The 20247-nt window shown below is 40.8% G+C and overlaps 1 protein-coding gene across 2 annotated transcripts in view; it reads left to right on the top strand.

Moving 5' to 3' along the window:
* Positions 1-20247, top strand: part of mdga1 (MAM domain containing glycosylphosphatidylinositol anchor 1) — a 181821-nt gene that overhangs the window by 120866 nt on the left and 40708 nt on the right. For both annotated transcript variants that reach the window (XM_030100324.1, XM_030100242.1), the window contains exons 7-9: positions 11943-12212; positions 16750-17079; positions 18545-18844. In XM_030100324.1, the coding sequence (XP_029956184.1) occupies positions 11943-12212; positions 16750-17079; positions 18545-18844 (900 nt within the window). The remainder of the gene's footprint in view (positions 1-11942; positions 12213-16749; positions 17080-18544; positions 18845-20247) is intronic.

Below are 20247 nucleotides of genomic sequence, written 5' to 3'. Positions count from 1 at the left end.
TAACAAGCGTCAGAACCGCAGCTCTATAATTACAAACACCACGTTCATGCCACTTATGTGGCAACAGGTTGTGATTTATTCCTGTGATTTTGTGCAAAATAAGATTTAAATAACGTATTTGTACATGAAATGAACATGTTTCTTAATATCTTCTTAATAAGTGTAAATGGTAATCAGATCTACTTTAGTTATTTCCCAACTGTAAAGTTTTATATGAAGCAGCAGGTCTAGCCAAGTGGAGAACAGGTTCGAGCATGTACATGTGTCGCCGAGTAGCCGAAAAATACTAAAAAATGTTCCCATAAAGACGAGGTTATTGATTGAAGGAGAAGGTGAAATCTGAAGTGAAATGAAGGTGGAACAGACAGAAACCTCTAAGAGCTAAGTGCCTGATGAAAATAGGGGAAAAGGAAAAAAAAAAAAAACAGCGAGTGTTGATGTGAGACTGCAACGGAACAGAAAATGAGAGATGGCCACGGCTTGCTGAAGTGCCCTGGAAAACAGAGTGATGCTAATGAATCAGCCTCGGGTGAACAGACAAGCAATTAATTAGTGCAGACAACACGTTGGACCAGAAATGATAAATGGTGGGTTACGATGATGATAATAATAATAATAATAATTTTAAAAAATACATCAGAAAGTAATCAAAGTGAAAAAGAAAAAAAAAATCTAATTCAGTTCAGTTGGGAGATAAAAACAGTCCAATACTTTCTTTCTTTAAACTTTAGATTTCAGCTGTGTTGAAATCAACTGGTGGTTCAGGAAAACAAACGGGTCCTGAGGCTCCTGCTGTGTGTTATAGGTGTTCTTCGCTCTCGTTGCCCCAGCCTTTCCTCTCCATCTTTGTTGAGCTCCCATGGCTGAGATCAATTGTATCCCCCACAGTGCAGTCAACACACAGAAAGACACACACGGACACACACAGACACACAACAATGAGCGTCTGCCTGGTGCTGGCATCAGAACTCAGACACTTGCCAAAACAGCCAATCTGTCTGGACCTCACGGCACGATGGAAAACACACTGCTTAGTGTGCCTGTGAGTGTTTATCTGTGTGTGTGTGTGTGTGTGTGTGTGTGTGTGTATGTGTGTGTACGCACACATACCTTGGGAAGGTGGAGGAGATCTGCTCCCGTTCTTTCTCCCTTTAACGTATTTATTACACGGGGGATAAACTCTTGGTCCCTGTCAGAGTGATTAAAGCAAAGAACATCAAATTATTGCATTTTAATGTCCAAATAAAGCAGAGTAGGCCACTGCTGCTCATCTAAAGTTAAACTCGCGCTGTAAAATCTGAAGATCAGGGGCCATACTTTCATGATTCCGTGCTTAGTAGAAAATGTGGATTGATGTCGCTCTTCTTTATGATTTTCTCATTATAAAGTTTTGTTGCTAATGACTGTCGCTGTGCTGTTTAGATGGCTTGTGTGGGTATGGCGTCATGCTGTATATTGGGCTGTAACTGTCTTACCTCTCACACTTGTGGCTGTTTGCTCGAGCTTTTTAGTCGTTTTAGTTTGTCTTCATTATTCTCGCATTACATTCAAATCCCAAAATACGTGTTTTGATTAAATTACTCAGTTTTTTTTTTTTATTCTTATTTTATCATGACTCCAGGAAATGAGGTGGAAAACACTTTGAACCCTTTTTGAACTCTGCAGTTTTGAAAGAAAAAGATCGGTTGACACTTGTGTATTGATACTTGATAAAGTATGATACTTCATTAAAATGATCAACACATTGATTTAAGAGCCAGAGATGTCAGGCACTCTTGTAGAAAGTTTCCCAATTCAGAGCACACAGATTTTCAGCTGTCAGACTCTGATATTGTAATAAACTCCAGAGAGCAGACTGCATGTGAAAAGTGAATTGTTCACTCTTTTTTCTGACTCTAATAAAATAGTGACATTTCATGCTACTTTGCTCTTTAATTTGGGGATGCATGCAGCAGAGACAACACTGACAAAGCAAAGGACATGAAATAAAAATGAACAATTTCACAGAGTTCCAAAAAAATCAGACACATGTAAACATCATGATATTATCTAAAAAAATAACAGGGAAACAAACAGAGAAACAGAGCAGGATGGATGATGGGAAAAAAAGAAACGACAAAAGGGATACAGAACAGAGAAATACACAGGGGGTGAAGACAGGGAGGGAAATAAACAGATGGACGTACGGACTGAGATAGAGAGATTGCAAAAAAGAGGAAAACAAACAGTTGAGTTGCTTTGTTTTTTTTGTTTTTTTATCCTCTATATTATTTATCTAATGAGCATATTTTGTTATTCCCCTCTGAGCTCCCTGTTTGTCCTTGTGCCGTCAGTCACTGCGTAGATTAGATTCATCCAACTAGGTCACCCCATCATCGCTGATTCACCACACTGGGACAAGGGGATTGATTGATTTTTATATCATAATCCCAGCCTGGGATTTGAGCGCGAGGCTCCGGCCGTCCAGTGGCTGTCGGCAGCGACCAAATCCTCTTCCCTCGCCTCTCATAAAAACGAGCGTCGGGGCGGCGCTCCGGAGCCCGGCGTGTTATTTAAAGCGGCGGCGTGGCGGGGCGGAGGGGCTAATGGAACAGCGGCAGAATATGCAGGGGAATGGAGTAAACAGAACCATCGCAGTGACTTACAACTCAGATAAATGAAATGAAAAGAAAAAAGATGTGTGAGGAAATGAGTATTATAAAAGAAAAATCACACATCAGTTGTAATGTCACGCCTTGTAAACTCCTGCTTTTAATTTTCAAAGTTCTGAAAGTCATTTTCTTTTCTTTTTTTTTCTTTTTTCGTTATTCATATGTTCTCATCATAATGTGACACTTAATTCTACCCCAGAACAAAAAGAAAAGAGACAGGGCAATTTATTTCGCCAGGATCATTTGAATCTAATAGCTTTTGCCATAAGGTAAATTATTAATCCCACCCAAAATGTTTTTGAGGAGTGAGCTTAACCAAAGGTCAAGTTATTTATAATTAAATCATAAAAGATGTATGTATAATCGCAGTCGTCAAATGGGAAGGTGAGTAAGACTACCGCCATAGAAGAAGAACAAGGTGAAAAAAAACCCAAAAAGTAACCTGATATTTTATTGACTATCACAAAAGTAATTGTGGGCTTCAGTTAAATAATTTACAGGGAATATATTACAAGTCTTAGTTTGTATTATTAAAAAAACAAAACAACATTATAATGCAGCTTTAGGTGTCATCCTGGGTGATGATTCTGAAACACGCAGAGTTTTTCCCTTTTTATTCTGTTGGGTGGATGATCAAACACTCGTCATGACAAAGATGTTTAAAGAACGCACACATCCCTGAATAAAGTGTGAAAACAGCAGCGTTGGGTGAAAACGGGAAAAACCAAGACGCGCAGTGATTTAAAACCTGTTGACAGCCGCCGAGCAGCCTTGAGTTCACCAGTAAAAGTGAAATATGGGCAAGTTTATTCAATGTTTTATTGATTATTGTAACACTGACTACAGTATGCCTTTACAATAATACGACAGCAGTACAAGTGCGTAATATATACGATTAGATCAATAGGTGGCAAATCCTGAGGCGTATGAATTCTCTCTTGAACAGTTGAAGATCAATGGGCAATCTGCAATAATCCTTTGTGGAGTAAAACCTCTGCCAGGACATCGTGCTGCATCTGCGCAGGCATTTTTATGTAAGGCTGTAATCCATGTCTGTGAGGGGTTACATGAACGAGGGAGAGAATCACGGAAAACTAGATGGAGAGACAAGTCACGCACGTCGTCTAAACAGAAAGGGTTGATTTACCGCCGCTGCATGTCCACACATTCCAATACGCATGGTTTGTTTAGTTTTCATTATTAGGATTTGGATATTTCCCTACAAATGCAGACTGATGGCGCATGTCTCCGCTGCGTGCACGTGGGCCCCTCTCGGGAATTATTTCACGGCTGTGTTCGTAAACTTCTCTGACATTTCTTCATCAGCCTCAAATCCAGTGGAGTCGGGGAATCACGGTGGGAACATACCGCTGCACCACAGGCCAGAATCAATTTGCTTGTAAGGTTGCTTTGATCTTTTTTTTTTTTTTTGCGAGGTCATTGGTTGGAGCGGCAGGAGCCTGGAGACTTTGCTTCTGGCCTCCCTGAGTTTGACCCCTGCAGTCTTGAAACAGAGTGTTTTAATTACTAGAAGAGACGATCCTCACATCACTGGAAATGATCTATTTCACACATAAACATCCCTGTACAAACAAATGGATGCTAAAAGCATTTTGGGATGAACCTGACAAACTTTTTTTTTTTTTTTTTTTTTATAACTTTATTCTTGAAGCTCTATTTTTCAATTGCTAATAGGTCTCATCATTTTTTGTCATTCTGTGGTGGTTAATACAGAATTTCAGATAGGGAGGAAGTCAGACTTTCCAAAGTTTTCCACATAAATCCCTTTTTTTTTTTTAAACATGTACATGACTCTTCTAATATTAGTTGGAATATATTATGAGTCTTTCTATAGTGTTTGCGCAGAAGCTTTTTTTTTTTGTTTATTTAAGTTTAACTAGTTAATACTTTTACACCCACTTCTTTCCTTCTGTCATAATTTTCCCTCAAAAATTAAAGGTGAAAAAATGATGTAGAGAAACCCACAGGTTGTTCCTGCTGCCCCCTCCTGAGGCTCTCTTTGTCCATCAGACGGCTCCAGCAAACTTTAAAAATCACTAAGCGAGTTCAACAAGTCTTTTAGAGTGTCTGATGTGTATGAATTCACATTCCTAACATGATAAACAACTAGAATGTCGACACATAGTCAAGCACCTGCCATAGGCAAACTCTTAATTTTGCTTTTTCACACGCCGCCATGTAGAGAGACTTAGGGCGAATTCCATTTCACCCCTTAGCCCTCCCCCTTGGCCCTTCCCCTCGTTTTGCGCGTTCACGTGGAGGGGTAGGAGTGTCCCATTTGTCATTATGACGTAGGGGTAGGGCCAAGAAGGAGGGCCAGTCACCCCTCCAAAAGGAGATTCTCGAGAGGCACACCCCAAACGGAGGGGTATGAAACAGTGGCGGCCGATGGCGAGGGGCGCTTGTTCTGTCAACCTAGACCATGACTGGCGAGCGGCGTTAATTCACTTCCGCATTGGCGGGGACGCTCGTTTCCACACCCGCGCATTCCAAACACAACAGATAGACGATTTCTTTCAATAAACTGGTTTCTTCAACACGGCCCGCCTGGAATGCGAGGGTGGGAAACGAGCGCCCCCGCTAATGCGGAAGTGAACTAACCCCGCCCGCCAGTCACGGTCCAGGCGAACAAAGCAACCGCCCCTCGCCACCGGCCGCATTGGACGACAGATTTCTCAGAAAGCCTTCCAAGATCGGCAAGATGGCGGCGTCCGCAACGAAAGAAGTTCATAAATGTCAGTATTTTGTCAATTAATAAAGTTTTAAAATGCAAGAAAAACAATTGTCGCATCTGCCTACATCGTCGGCAGCGGCGACTACTGATGACGTACGCGATTATCAGAGGTGTGTCCCAATTCAGAGGGGTTTACTTTCTGCCCTACCCCTTAGCACTCCATTTCATAGGGGTAGGGCCACGGGGGAGGGCTAGAAAGAGAAATGGGACTGGGCCATAATGGCTTCGAGGTCAGAGAAGCAGAACTTTCGTTGATGTGATTCGATCTTTAACCTGAAATTTCTCAGGTTGCAAAAGGAAAGATAAAACTTAACCGATCTGTTTGATCAGGCTTTCTGTTTTTATTGGCAGATATATCGTTGTAGACTTATATTGATTGTGAAGGAAGTCTGAATGTACTTTTTCACAACAAAAAAATCTTTTTGACAACAACAAGCAAAGGAAAAGAAAAGAAAAATTCATGAAAGCTTCTTTGTGATCTTTGCCTGTCTTTTCCTCTGTTGTTACCTGGTTCATGCAAACATGTCATTAAAATGTGGAGATTTTGCAGCAGCTCTAAAACTGAATATTATTCCCAGAAGGCCAGAGTGCCGGGCTGGTCACAGTGCAATGCACTTACTTAAGGGTTCATCTCCTCACCTTGCTCCTGGGTATCTTGTCCGTGGTAATAACCACCAATCCTCCATTTTCCGGATCACACCTGGAACATTTCGTCCTGTCTGCTGCCAGGATCAACAGCAAAGACGCCGCCGCTTGTCAATCTTTCAGGCCCGAGGCCAATACGCACCGTGACCGTAGTTTGGACTGACGCGGCGGCGACATGTGCCGCTCGACGACACACAAACATCTCCTGTCGCCGTCTGAAACTTTCAGATTTCATTTTCAGCCGATGTCCTCTCTCCTATACCTCTGTCCTTAACTCATAGATAAATCATGTCTCGCACAGGTAACACAGTAAGATAGTGACAGAGGAAGCAAATCATATAATGTGGAGGGAAGGAAGGATGAGGCCCAGCTGCGGAGACAGAGACAAGGAGAGGTAAAAAGACAGATATTGAAGATAGTGTGGTGACAAACTGGCATAAAGAAAAGGAAAAGAGAAAGTGAGAGCATGGAGGAGAGAGGCATTTGTTACCTGGTTGTAAACCGCTGTGCTGCACATAAATCCCATTACTTTGGGAAGAGCGCTGGCTGATCCCACCGTTGCCATCACCCACGCATCCCCAGGAAATTGAAGCTATAATTCTCAAATCCTCACTTCCTCCCCCCTCCTTCACTCGCCCCTTTTTTCTTCTACTGAGGATTTTTCTCTTCTTGCTTTTTTTTTTTTTGGATTACTTGTTTAATTGTTCTTTTACCCTTTTCTCTAATCAGTATTAGAGCCTTTAGATATATGCAAGAAAAAGCACGTGATTTATGGGATAGAGATCCAGCCAGGGTTAAACTCCTTTAGAGTCCCCACGCTTCACCTGCTGAAGTGACTGTGCAGACGCTTCTTTTCAGGCTGTCTGTGGGATCTTTGATGTGATTCGTGATGTTAATGAACACGCAGCTGTTCAGTTTTTCAGATGCTATTCTTCAGTGAATCCCAATCCAATCATTTTCTTTAATTTTCATATAGCGACCTTCCTGTTTTATCTTCTGCTTGCAAAACAATGACCAGATTAACAAAAAGCCAGCATGGGCTCAGTTTTTACTGCTTTTTCAATGAATAATAACAAACTGATAATGACAACTGACAAATAATTAAGATATTTGGCACATATTTATTGAAAAAGAACAAGGCTCTGGCACAAGCAGACCCAAACAGATTCATGTATACAACGTATATTACTCACAGCTTTTCTCCTAACCTGGACCTAACCCGTATATCTTTTAGATATATGCTCTCATTGCCGCCAGAAAAAAATATATACAAGAGAATCATCCAAACTCTATTCAGCACATCGCACTTTTAATGCTGTCGTCAATTATTCCAACATACAGGAATTTACTGCAATATATTCCCAATTACCCTGACACTTTATTTCACTGTAGCTGTATTTAACAAACATATAAATAAAAAGTCAAACACTTCCCGTGGTGGTTTGTTCAGTGCTGGGAAAGCTTTACAGCCCCACAGAGTGTTGCTGTGATTTGATACAATGGGAGGAGACAGTGCTATTTATGAGCTGATTGCAGCTGTTATACCTCCGAATTTCTCTGTCAGCTTTGGAGCCATCACCAGCAAAGTTAGCTAAGGTGATATACCAATAATCTGCTTGTTTCTGCATGCATGCTTGTCACATGTTAGACGCGTGTGTGTGTGTGTGCGTGCGTGCATTTCATCCTGCAGATTCTTGCATTAGCAGATACCTGATCTGTAAACTAGTTTGTTGAGCCTCCGAGAAGCTTTTTCATTATGGCGATTGCAATCTGTTAAAAAAGAGATTAAATGAGAGGATGTACTGTGGAGAGTCTATTAGAGGAATGAATTGGTTCCTCCACTGCATTGGTTCAGTCGCTCACAGAGGATTAACTCTCTTTCAGGTTGATAAAAGTCTGGATTCCCCTCATTCTTGTCCTCTAGAAACCCATTAAAAGCAGGAAAAAAAAACATGTCAGCAGTGTGCACCTGAATATCTATAAGCTTACACTTTTTTTTTTTCCAATTTCCACTATGTTTCACATCCAAAGGATTATGTTTTTTCTTTTTTTTTTTAATCAACATACAATAATATCACACTAAAATGAATGTGTCCTGGACAATGGGACACCTCAGGCAGCACAAGCAGGCACTAATATCGCTGCTTAATTTGGTATAGGTTTGGATTTTTTTTTTTTTTTTTGAGGTTGTGGATTCTATGTCACAACAATAATCTTCACAATAAACATGTACAGTCCATAATATCAACTCCACAGTTACAATCATAAAAATCCAGGTAATCTTAAATAACCTCAATAATCTGACACCAGATAATTATTCTGTGTGCAGAATGTTCATGCTGTTCAACTCAAATACTAATTTCCATGTAAAGGTTGTAGGAACAACCGCAAACTGATCGGTTTGCCCTTGAACAAGTCAAACTGCAACAAATCGGATTAACTGCTTTGCTCAAGGGCACTAACTATCGGCGGTAAACAAAAACCACTAATGAAAGCTGTATGATAAATCACGTCAGTATTTACTTTTAGATACACAGATAATACAGTAATATCATTTATTTATTCAGTGGATTTTCTTTTGGATAAAACACATTTAAGGTCTGAAATGTGTATGACCTTCTGTTTGCTTCATTATATTTTCCTTCATTTGTTGAGCCACTTTCAGAAATATGAAGATCCCAACTCCAAGTCTGTGTACATAAATCGAAAGCTTTTACACCTTAATTGTTGAAATAAAATGTCCAAGTGTTTCTCTATCTGTAGTGAAATAAAATAGTTTTTTGATCCTTAAAGCCAGATTGTCACATCAGCTTTGATAACTGTTTGCAGACATGATTCAAACTCACGTATCAAACGTCTACACCTATGATGAAGGCTCATTTTGTCAATTTTCATTAGGAGATCTAGAATGAAAACACACGAGCAAATACGTCTGTTCGTTTCTGTAGCTCCAGCTTTTTAATCCCCGCTGGCGGCACATCAGAGTCAGTGTTGATGAACTTCCACCTTTTCTCCCACAGCTTCATCTTTTGATTGTGTTGCGTCTTCTTCAGTTACTGTATATATTATAATAATATATAACATAAAAATATTCAGTTATTATGAATGGATAACAATCCAAACAAAACTGTAAGCACCACAGAGGAAGAAGTTGAATTTCAAGTTTAAAAATAAGATGCGTTGTTTGATCTGTTTGACTCAAAAAAAAAAATAAAAAAATTAATGGAAAAAAAAAAAAGTCATTTTATCCTCTTGTCTTGACCGGATGGTGAAAAACATGACATACAATTGCACAATTTAATCAAATTCTAACAAGAAAGCTGCACAACAGACCGTCAGATCGGTAACTTGAAGCAGCTCCAGTGAGGAAACTGGGGCCCGACTGCTTCACCCCCAGGTTTTTTTTTACCATCGCTGATAAATAACGTGGAAACCTCTCTCTTTTATTGCACCAAAAAGAGTTTTGCAGCCTCTCTGGGGATTTAAACCGGCAACATTTTGGTCACAAACTCATTTTCCTCCGATGTTACCCTCCTGTCACCCCATTTACACCCTTTGGCGAGATATGCAAAAACCTATTACATGATATTGCAGATTGAATTGCCACCTACTTGATCTGGGATCATTTCGAATACTTCACAAGTGCCCAGTTCTTTAGATTGAATTTAACATTATGACCATATGAAGCAGGTATTTCACCATCGTTAGACTGCCTGGTGAGCCGTATTCAACGTTAGACAGAAAAATGAAGTAGTGTTGGCCCTGTGTAGATATTGATATTTATAAAAGCTTTTTAATTCAACTCAATCAGCTGCAATTGAAATAAACTATGTATATAGATTCAAAGCATCCACATCTTTTCACATTGTGAAATTAATATTTTATGAAAAACCTGGCTTGCTGTAGTTATGAGATAAATAAGTCCTGCACCTTGTTAAGATGAGTGTAAGTGGCTGTTATAATGTTGCTGCTCTGTACGGTGCAGCTGCGGTCGGCAAAGATGATCAATAAATCCTCCTCCTGTTGGGAGTAAACATGTCTCCTCTGTGAACGCAGCCAATCAGCTGAGCCGCCTCTGCTGTGTGTTCAGGCTGGTAACAGTGCTGCTTTTCTGAGGATCATCACATTGGGAGAAAAAAAAAGAAGTTTAAAACAAGTTTATTACATCAATTAAGAATTAAAATGCACAAACATTCTTAGAACATTCTTAATCTACTTCAAAAAGTCTCAATATCTGTCTGGTTGTGGCGCAAACAGAATTTAGAACATGTTGTGGTGTCATCAGTGTTGTTCTTCATACCTTCTCTTACATCAGTATTTTTCTCCCTTTTTTCCTCTTTTCCCTCGTATGTTTTTATTCCTCACCTTCCATTTAGTTGTTGTGTAATGCGCCATGCTGCATATGAATCTCACTCCCACTGCCAGCGCTCTGGCCTTTTCTGTGTTTGTTTTTTTTTTTAACTGCTGGAGCCCAATCGATCTCTGTCTCTGGCAACGGGATCTTTTGTAGACTTTCGCGGCTCCATTTTGGGTCATCCCGTACTTTTTTTCCTCTATTGGGTCAGATGCAGGAAATGGACGCGGTGGCCAGAGGACGATGTGAGCGGGGAAAATGGGACATGAAATACCATCTCTAGACCAATTAGTGTGCGCTGAGAATGGGCTGGAAATTCAACCAGCGATGCACAGTGATTACCAGGCAAACACACAACACACACTCACAGTGAGCTTAATTATAACGATGCACTACGTTGAATCTGCAGTCAGAACAAACCTGAAAACAGACGCTGTTTGTTGGACGGTTCTGAGTTGTTTTGCTGGGATTTACATTGTGATGTGCTGAAGTGGAATGCTGAGTCTCCCTCTCATGAACGGCCAAAACCAGTTTATTTTATTTATTTATTTTAGTTCATTGCTGCTCAGGACACATTCATCAAATGTAAAGTTTTTGTGTTTTTTTCTTCTTTTTTTTTGCTTTGGCAAGAAAACATCATGTGGGCTTGTTTGTGAAAAAATAAACTTACAGTAATTTGCATATGAAATTGGGAAAGCTTTACTTATATTCTGAAATCAAACGGAATCAGGTCAGTTTGACTTGGACATATGGTCTGGAAGATGTTTTTGCCCCTTATCCAAGTGGTTTCACGGGTTCATGCTGTTGCCGGCCAGGCTCGTCCATTTGACCCATTTTAATTTGTTTTGAGGTCCTCCTACCTGAACACATGAGAACACGCATAGACTGCGGTGTTTGACGCCTGTAGATACATGTTCAGCTGGTTTGTTTCTGGGGATCCGTTTCTGTTATGTGTACACACACAGTGGGAGTCGCAACATTTTAAGCAGCAATTTTCAGGAGAATTTAGTCCAACTTATTACTTAAAAATCAGTAGCAACCCCACTGAAAAACTCTGAGTTTGCATTTTGAGTACCTCTATCTATCTATGTCTATCTGTGCAGAATCTTCACATTCTTCCTCTGTGTGTGTGTGTGTGCGCGCGCATGCATGTGTGTGTGTAAATAATACATTTCTACTATATATCTCTATTTATTTACAATATAAATTAGAGGAAGCATGATTCACCGCCTCTCTGAGATATGTGCTTTATAGATATTTTTACATAAATAAGCTCAATTGAATGGTTGAGACTGATGCCGTTGCCATTATATTTTAAGAAAAACATCTTTTCAAAACTGCAGTGTGTATTGCAGTGCAATTTCAATATAGGCTAAATAACTATACTTGTGCTGCTGGAATATCCATTCTCCATGCTGTTTACACGTGTGCTGCTGAGCCAAACACAGGAAAAGCACATAAAACTCAGTTTATTTCTGCTCCGTGTTTGACAGAGAAAGTGATTTCCTCCTCTGTCCCCCGTGTGTCTCCCCCGCAGGCCCCCCAATGATCCGGCTGTCAGTCAATGACACGGTGGTGGTGGATCCCGGGCAGGATGTGCCCCTGAGCTGTGATGTGATTGCCGGTTTCCCTCCGCCCAACGTGACATGGTCGCGTTACCCCGGTCTTCTTCCCCTCAGTGCACAAGTCCGAGGGTCAAAACTGATTCTGCGAGCTGTCACGCCGGCGGACGCAGGTTTCTATAACTGCTCGGCTGTCAACAACGTCGGCAACCCGGCCCGGAAGAACGTCAACCTGGTGGTCAGGAGTAAGTTTTCACTGGTGTGTTTTGATGAAGTGTTTGAATGCAAATGGCTGTATTCAAGGAAACACAAGCTAGAAGAGCTTTGTTTTTGTTAGAAGTACATGCATTCATTAGATTGTCTAGAAAATGAACACATCATCAGACAATTACTGTCAAGCATTCTTTTGGTATTTAAAAAATGTAAACCTCCAGCCAAAGTCTTCAACAAAATGAGTGAAGGAAGTAAATTATTGGGCATTTTTTTGGTGATGTATTGATCGAAAGGCTTCAGCAGATTTAAATTTCAGGGATCGAGTGGTAGAAGTATCCAGATATTTTGCTTTTCCTTGAAACTGAAAGTGTTGGACTTTTTTTGTGAGGTCACAAATTGAAATAGGATAAATTCTTGTAAGTTATGGGTTTGCTTGAACCCAGAAGCATTTCACATATTCATATTACTTTATTATTGAGGTTGGTTGCAATGCATGGGCTTTATTGATTTAGTCTATTAAATTATTTGATTGTTTAAATTTTTGTTAAAAAAAAAAAAAAAAAAACACTGTAGAATACCCAAAGCATGATACCATTTTTGAATATAAGATTTTCAATTCCTAACATTCCAAAATTGTTTAAAACTTGGATTATTTTAATGTCAGAAATACAATAATATATTGTCAGTTCACAGCAGCTTCATTCGGTGTTGATGCAGTCCCCTCAGTGTGTGTGTTTTTCTGTGTTTTCTATATAATATGTCCTGACAGACGGCGGTTGATCCATCATTACTGAAAGCAGATGTGAATCTTATCAGAACGGGCGGTTTAGGGATTGTTCGTTTTGTAATTTCCCTGCCGTTAAAGCAGAAGCCATCTATATTCCCTCCCCTCCGGCTATTTTTAGCCCCTTTAATCATCTTTATTCACTTCAATTAGTTAGACTGGAGTGGAAGCAATTAGCGGCAGTCTCTCCTGTTAGTTAACACTGTGGAGAACGCACGCTGGATGGTTTTCTTCTGTTAGCTTAATGGGCCTGAACACATTGTCGCACGAGCGCAGGTGGCGAGACGCTGAAACAGACACCCAGTGACGTGCACGTGAACACAGACCCCCGTCTCCCCGTCTCTCGCACACACATTTGGTGGAGTCGCAGGTTCACGCCGGCCATATGGTCATATACTCTCTCGCATGCACGGCTCCACCCAAGTGTCTTGTTAACAAGCTCAATAGTAGTTTGAATCAAGCGCCCCTCTCCGCGGTGCCAGTCTCTTTTCTTAGTGGGGAAACAGAGAGCTGTTTTGTATTCAACATGGAAATCTGTTGGGGAAATGCAGCCTTTGAAACTGAAAATTAAATGTGACAGTGTGAGAGTTACTCTTTGTCCTTGATTTTGCTTCCACCCCTCCTCCTGATCCCCCTGTTATTTTATTCTCTATCTGGCTCCTTTTGTCTAACACTCCCTCACAATTTGCTTCTTCCTCTCTCTTTCACGCTCACTTTCTTCTCCAATTTCTTTTTATTTTGGTTTTTTTTTTTTTGTCATACTATCCCCTCCTTTAGTCTCACATCCAATGTTGCACAACTGCTTATCAGAATTCGCCATCTTACTTTTTTCTCTATGGGAGCGTATCTATATATGAGGTTGTTTTATCTTCTGATCTTCCTAAAAGTTTGTTCAAATTCGTTCCCCCCTCTGGACTGAACAACATCAGTCTTGCCTTAGTTTGGAAGCTCTCACAGGTTGATTTCACCTCATCTGTTGAGCGGAACTTCTTTTTCTCGTGTAGTGTAACACGGCTACCATGAAATTGACCAGAATGTGGACGTAGCTAATGTGGGAATGTGTTCGCTCTTTTACCTTTTGTTATTCTTTTCCCAGGAGTTCTTGAGTTTCTCCTTGAGTTTGAAAAGGCCAACAGGAACATTTCTAAACGGCCGTTGTGTCCAAGCCCTTTCATTTTCCTACTTATTTCACAGCAGCAGGGAGAAAGCAGCAAGCCTAAGTTGTTGTCAATGACTTAGACCAATGGGATCCCATCATAAAGCCACTGACATGGACTTATTGATTTATATTTAAGCTAAGCTTTTAAGTTTGGTGCCTGAAACAGTTGTGTACTTTGTCTATTTCAACTTCTGCTGGTCAGAATGGACTTTGTTCTCATTTATTTCACTGTGAGAACATGAACACATTTTTCTTATCTTTCATTGTATGTATGTAACTGGTACATTCTAGCTTAAAAAAAACGCCACTGTGGTTTACATTGTTCTATAGCTGGACCGTTAACGGCGATAACGTGCTGCGTTATCGCGAGAGTCTTATCGCGCGAAAAAAAAAAAATGACGCCATTAATCTAATCTGTCCTGTGCCCGAGAGTCACACCGCTCCAGCTGAGCGTCAAAAAAGCATACACACGCGCTTTTAGCAATGAAACGCGGTCCATTCCTCATCATTTGCCATATTGAACTCCCCCGAATGATGAGAAAAATCACGAGAAAATGCTGGTATGAGGCACAAACTGAAATAAGGAGCGAAAATATGAAGAAAATGAAAGTGAAACTTAAATCGCGTGTTTTGTCGGTGCAGCGTTTCAGCCAGCTTGATGTTTTTCAGGCGCTGAAAACACGCAAAATAAAATACAGTTCCCTTCAACACACAGTATGGTCTAATAAAGGTAGGTATGAGGCAAAATTCGGCGTGACTGAATTTAGGCTGTCTTGGAGATAGAATGAAGTTTGAGGAAGTGAGCGCTCATAAGAAACTTCCATTTTTCATCTGCTCTGTTATTGGTGGTGTGTGTTTGTGTGTGTGTGTGTGTGTGTGTGTGTGTTTGTGTGTTGGGGGGCAATCTTGGTAAAGACTTGTTATTTCAAGCTATTATAAATCATATTTGATGAATTGTAAAAATTATTTATGTAACACACACATTTTGAATGGAATCGGCAGACTTCAAATGAGCCATTTTAATCGTGATTAACTCCAGGATTGGGGTGCGATTAATCGCAATTAAAAAATTTCATCGTTGCCCAGCTCTACTTTGTTCACATTCAATTGATCTTTAAAAAAAGTCTATTCAATATCAACAATCTGTTTTGTATTTGTATGGCATAGCATTGAAAAAACAAAAACATCAGCCTCTTCCTCAGTGTAAATAAAGAAATGTTGAGGACGCCTTATGTTGTGGCTTCGTGGTCATTTTCATCAGTCTGTTCTTATGTTCAATGTCCTCATGGTCTTCAGTGTTCTGCGTATGGCTGAGGTGCTGCCCTGTCCTTGTCCTGTATTTTAATTTACTGCTCAAACCTGACAAACAAATCTAAACTAATCATATTGTGAGAATCCCCTTCAGAAACTGGTTTTTCCACATTTCCCCATCCTATTTCTAGGATACATTAGCAGCACATTAAGGTGCTCTGAGGAGCCGATTCGGGTCAAGGGTCTTGCTCAGGGACTCACAGTAGCCGCTGTGGGATTCGACCCTGCAAACTTCAGATCCCAAATTTGCTTCTCTAGCATTTTAGCCTTGACTGCCTCCAGTCCTGTTACAGAGATGTCTGTTTAGCTCATGCTGCAGCTACAGCTTGAGCCACAAACTAAAAGGACAGATAAATTGGGTTTTTCTCCCAGAACTCCAAGAAAAGGTAATGGTATTCTTGCCTTTAAAAATGTGGCCAAAACGTTGTTTTCCTCATCTGGCTTTGTTTTCGGTTCTAGTTTGTTTTCAAGCCTCCTCGTCGCCACGTCCTCCTTGTTTTCCGTCCGGTTCTTACCTCGTGCTCGTTTCCCACGTATTGATTTTAGAGTCTGCCTTTTGTTTCTGTCGTCTGGACTTTAACTTCATCTTCATTAAAGGTCACTTTTCTTTTATTCATCCACATCTTTGTCTGCCTTTAGCTCCACTGTCCACGCTCCTGACACACACACACACACACACACACACACACACACACACACACACACACACACACACACACAGAGTGAGTAGCTCCATAACGTTTTAGTGGTTCAAGGAGAATCAAAACTAAAAGTAACTGCATTAAAACACGTTGCACTTCAAGATATTACACATTATGTAGTAAAAAATGCCTCAAAAGTTGCATAAAGTACAAGTTGTTTCCTTTGAAATAGTCATTACTTGCTGAGGCCTACAGTGAAATGACATTTCTCTCCATTTGTACTGTCATGTCGTATTTATTCTTTTTTTTTTTTCCCTTTGGGTTTGCATAAATGGGTACTTTTGCCTGGATCAACACAGATAGAAAGTTTGTTGAAATGTTTTATTGGATGAGCAGATTTTTACGAGAACCGTGTCTGTTTTATCTGATAATGCCTGGCCGGCCTCTTTGCCTTGCTGTCTGTAAAATATGAATATTTCAGTGAAGACTGAAGCATAAAAACATGTGAGTGAAAGCATCACATGGCATACTCAAAATGATTTGTGAAATTACAAAATTAGCTTCATCAAATATATCAGTTTTTTAAGTTCACTTTAGAGCAGTGCTTCTCGCGCTCTCATGTTTAACCATTTATTTTCTTCTTCTTTCTCTCTTTTTACCTCCACCACACGCAGCAATGAGCAATCTGACTTTCCAGATCACGCCGGACTCCAACAAGGACAGTGAGACCATCCAGATGCGTCGAGATCTCAAGCTGTCGTGTCACGTCGACGCCACGCCGCAGGACAAGGTCAACTACACCTGGTACAAGAACGGCGCGCCGGTCTACAACTCGGACAGCCTGATTCTGCTGCGCAGCGACCCAGATATGGCCCCCGGCACCAGCAGCTTGGAGATCGTGGACATGAAGTTCAGAGACTTGGCCACCTACAGCTGCGTGGCAAACTTTCCAGGCAGCAGGGTGCCGGAGCTCCGAGTGGACATCAACATCTCTCAGAACAGCGGTGAGATGCTCTGCTGCTTGAGATACGTCACAGACGTCACCACAAAATAACACGAACTCTCACAAAATATTTGATGGATCAGTGTATTTTTTTAAATAGAATTCTAATAAAGAGTGAAGTTTTTTACCTACTGCTCAGCATTGACCCTTGACCCCCAGCAGCTCAAAGACTCAGAAAAGCATTGAATGAATAAAGGGTTCAGTAAGAAAATGCTTTATTCTAAACAAATCTGTATTTCAAACTGTATTTGAAAGTAAATACAATACATCAATAAGCTAAATGGTAGAAGAACAAATGTTATGACAGCAGACATGTTTGACAAACCTGAAACACACACACATGACTTTCCCTGGTCCGTTACACAGATCCATGAACTTCAGTTTTGTTTCCTTCCTCAGCTAACAAGCTGCCTGCTACACAGGCTGCTGGAGAGAAACTACCGAAGCACCACTGTCTGCTGGTGCAAATGAAGTGGGACTAGCAGTTAATTTGTTCACACTGTTCACATAATGAGAACAACCACAGAACAGTGGCTGAGTCCACTGTGCAACACGACATGGAAATGGTCAGATCCACTGTGCACCTTGGGGAACACATTTGTATGCAGTGCACATCCTGCTGAGTTTATAGTTGTAAATTGTGAATACAAACAGGTCATTAACAGGTTTTTTTTTTTCCAAGTCCAAATGAGTTTAACATTTAATAAAATGTCTGAATGGTAATATAGTTATTTTATTTTGCTCAGTATTTATGTCCGTTGCTCCCAGTGTGCCTCTGCTGTCCCTCCGCAGAGCATTGAGGGGTGTAAAGCATGTTTGGTGTGTGCGGGCTGGTGTGTGGACAACCGTAATGTCCGCTCTCATTACTAAGCTGTGATCTCCTTTAATATTCCCATGTTTCATTCGAACTGCGCGACTGTCCAATAAAATCAGTCTAGTTAATGTCGGCTTCTGTCACATCAGTTTATTCTCCATCTGTCTCTTGTCCGGACCGTCGGAAACCGTGAAGCTCTGCCCACCTCCTGACTGGTTCCCTGTCTTCATTACATACTGTACATCTGTTGTGGAACAGTCTCCAACACTATTCTTTATAGTTGGCCCGGCCTTGTACAGTCATCGACTATGACTGCAATAAATGTACAGTTTATTTTACCTCTGTTGAGTAAATCTGATGGAGAGTGACACTGAGAACTGTTTCAGGATTAATTATCATTAAAATTCTGCTAATTACTTTCTAATTCAATCAGGCTAAATTTAAAAAAAAAAAAAAGTATCATTGAAGCTTAAACAGATGAAGAATTTCTTTTTTCAAGTCATTTTTCAAGCTACTCGATATCCTAAGTTTCTCTTTTCTCCTTTTTTGAAAGCAAATATTTATAATGAAGACATGAATTATGAATTGCTGGTTCTTTAACCCTTCCCTTGATGTTGTTGTTTCGACTGCGTCTCCCTGCTCGTCTTTGCAGTCTCTCCTCCGATGCTGGCCGTTCCTCCAGGCGGTCAGGCTGTCAGCGTTCGAGAGGGTGGGACGGCCGAGCTGGCTTGCCTCGTCGTCGACGGAAAACCGCGTCCTCCCGTACTGTGGTCGCGGGCGGATAAGGACCTCCTCATGCCATTGGGAAAGACCATGGTGGAAACGCCCGACGGTCGACTGAGGCTGAGGAACGTGAGCCGGGACATGATGGGAGCGTACCGGTGTCAAACGGCCACGTACAACGGGCTGAACATCAAACGCAGAGAAGCACAGGTTCAACTCAACGTGCTCTGTAAGTGTGAAAAGCTTTCTTTTTTCTTTTTCTTACCTGCCTACCTCGATTCTCTCCATAAAACCGGCATCAGTCATTGCAAGTAATCGAAGAACAATCTGAAGTGCAGTTCATTGAGAGTTTATTACTATTTTCAAATACTGTTGTTATAAGGGCGTCTAGTGAACTACTAAGATAAGACACAATTAAACTGAACTTTAATGAATCCAGGACAACAGCAGTAGAAGCAAATAGTAGTTAAAACATTTATTATCCCAGCAGTATAAAATAAATTGCATTATAAATTACAGCAACACAAACTAATCTCAAAAATTAACCACACTCAAGTTCAGAAGTTGAATATGCAAGAATCAAAACAAGAGCAAAAATTATGTCACCAATAAGATGATTATTGCCAGTAAAGGATCCCAGTTGAAAGCGCTGTAATAGGAAAGTGTGGTAACAGTTCAACTTTTAAATGAGTTTTCAGATTAATGTGGCTTATAAAGGCACAGGAAGCTTTTCTTTGTTGCTGTGAGTTGCTGGGCTGTCAGAGCTTTATTACATTGTACTTTTCTTATGCTGCACTAATGGTTTGCTACTCCAGATAGACAAGAAATGTATGGTAGCGTCAGGAATGTAACTGTGGTGAGTAAAGAAAACCAAAGACACACCCAGACTGCTTCTAGGCTGTTTTCTCTGAACCTTGACCTCTGGGACCACTACACAGGGGTCTGTCATTATAAATCCCACAGTTTTAGGAAAAGAGTGTTCACACAGGATGATGAGGTGAATTATTTTCACTCCTGAAACACTTGAATCATTCACCACTGTGATCACCATGAATGAACGCTGCATCGTGGTGTTTCAGGTAGTAGCTTGCATCCTCGTTTAACAAGGAGTTTGTAATGTTTTCTCTAAGCTAGCTGCACTCATCAGAGGAACAAAGTATTCCAACTTCTCAATAAAATGCAATCAGTGCAACACCACTGCAAACCCTGCAACCTCGAGAATGTACAAGTCATTATTACTGAAATCTCTCAGTAAACTTCACATTAATGCATTAGTTCTATAGACATAGTTAACAGTGCATATTACAGGCTACTTGAGGCACGTCTAATTGTAAATACTTCCGTGAATTAAGCAAATGTGCAGCAGGTATTCATCTTAAGAGAATCAACCTATAAGGAAGTATTTATGAAATGATCCTCGTAAAGTGTACAATGAAGCAGTTTCCCACTGCGCCCCCCTCTCCTCCCCTCCCCTCTCCTCTCCTCTCCCTCTCTCTGCAAGACAAATTTCCCCGGCCTGCTAATGCAGGCAGGGTGGAAGGGCAACACTTCGTCCGCACTGGCCGGCCCTGATTAATGGACCAGGTGGCCACCCCACTATGGACAGAGAGGGAAACAGAGCGATGAGACAGA

Source organism: Salarias fasciatus, chromosome 1 (assembly GCF_902148845.1).
Source record: "Salarias fasciatus chromosome 1, fSalaFa1.1, whole genome shotgun sequence".
Classification (NCBI taxonomy): Eukaryota; Metazoa; Chordata; class Actinopteri; order Blenniiformes; family Blenniidae; genus Salarias; species Salarias fasciatus.
The sequence above is the reverse complement of the archived record's forward strand: the minus strand, read 5'-3'. Positions and strand labels throughout refer to the sequence as shown.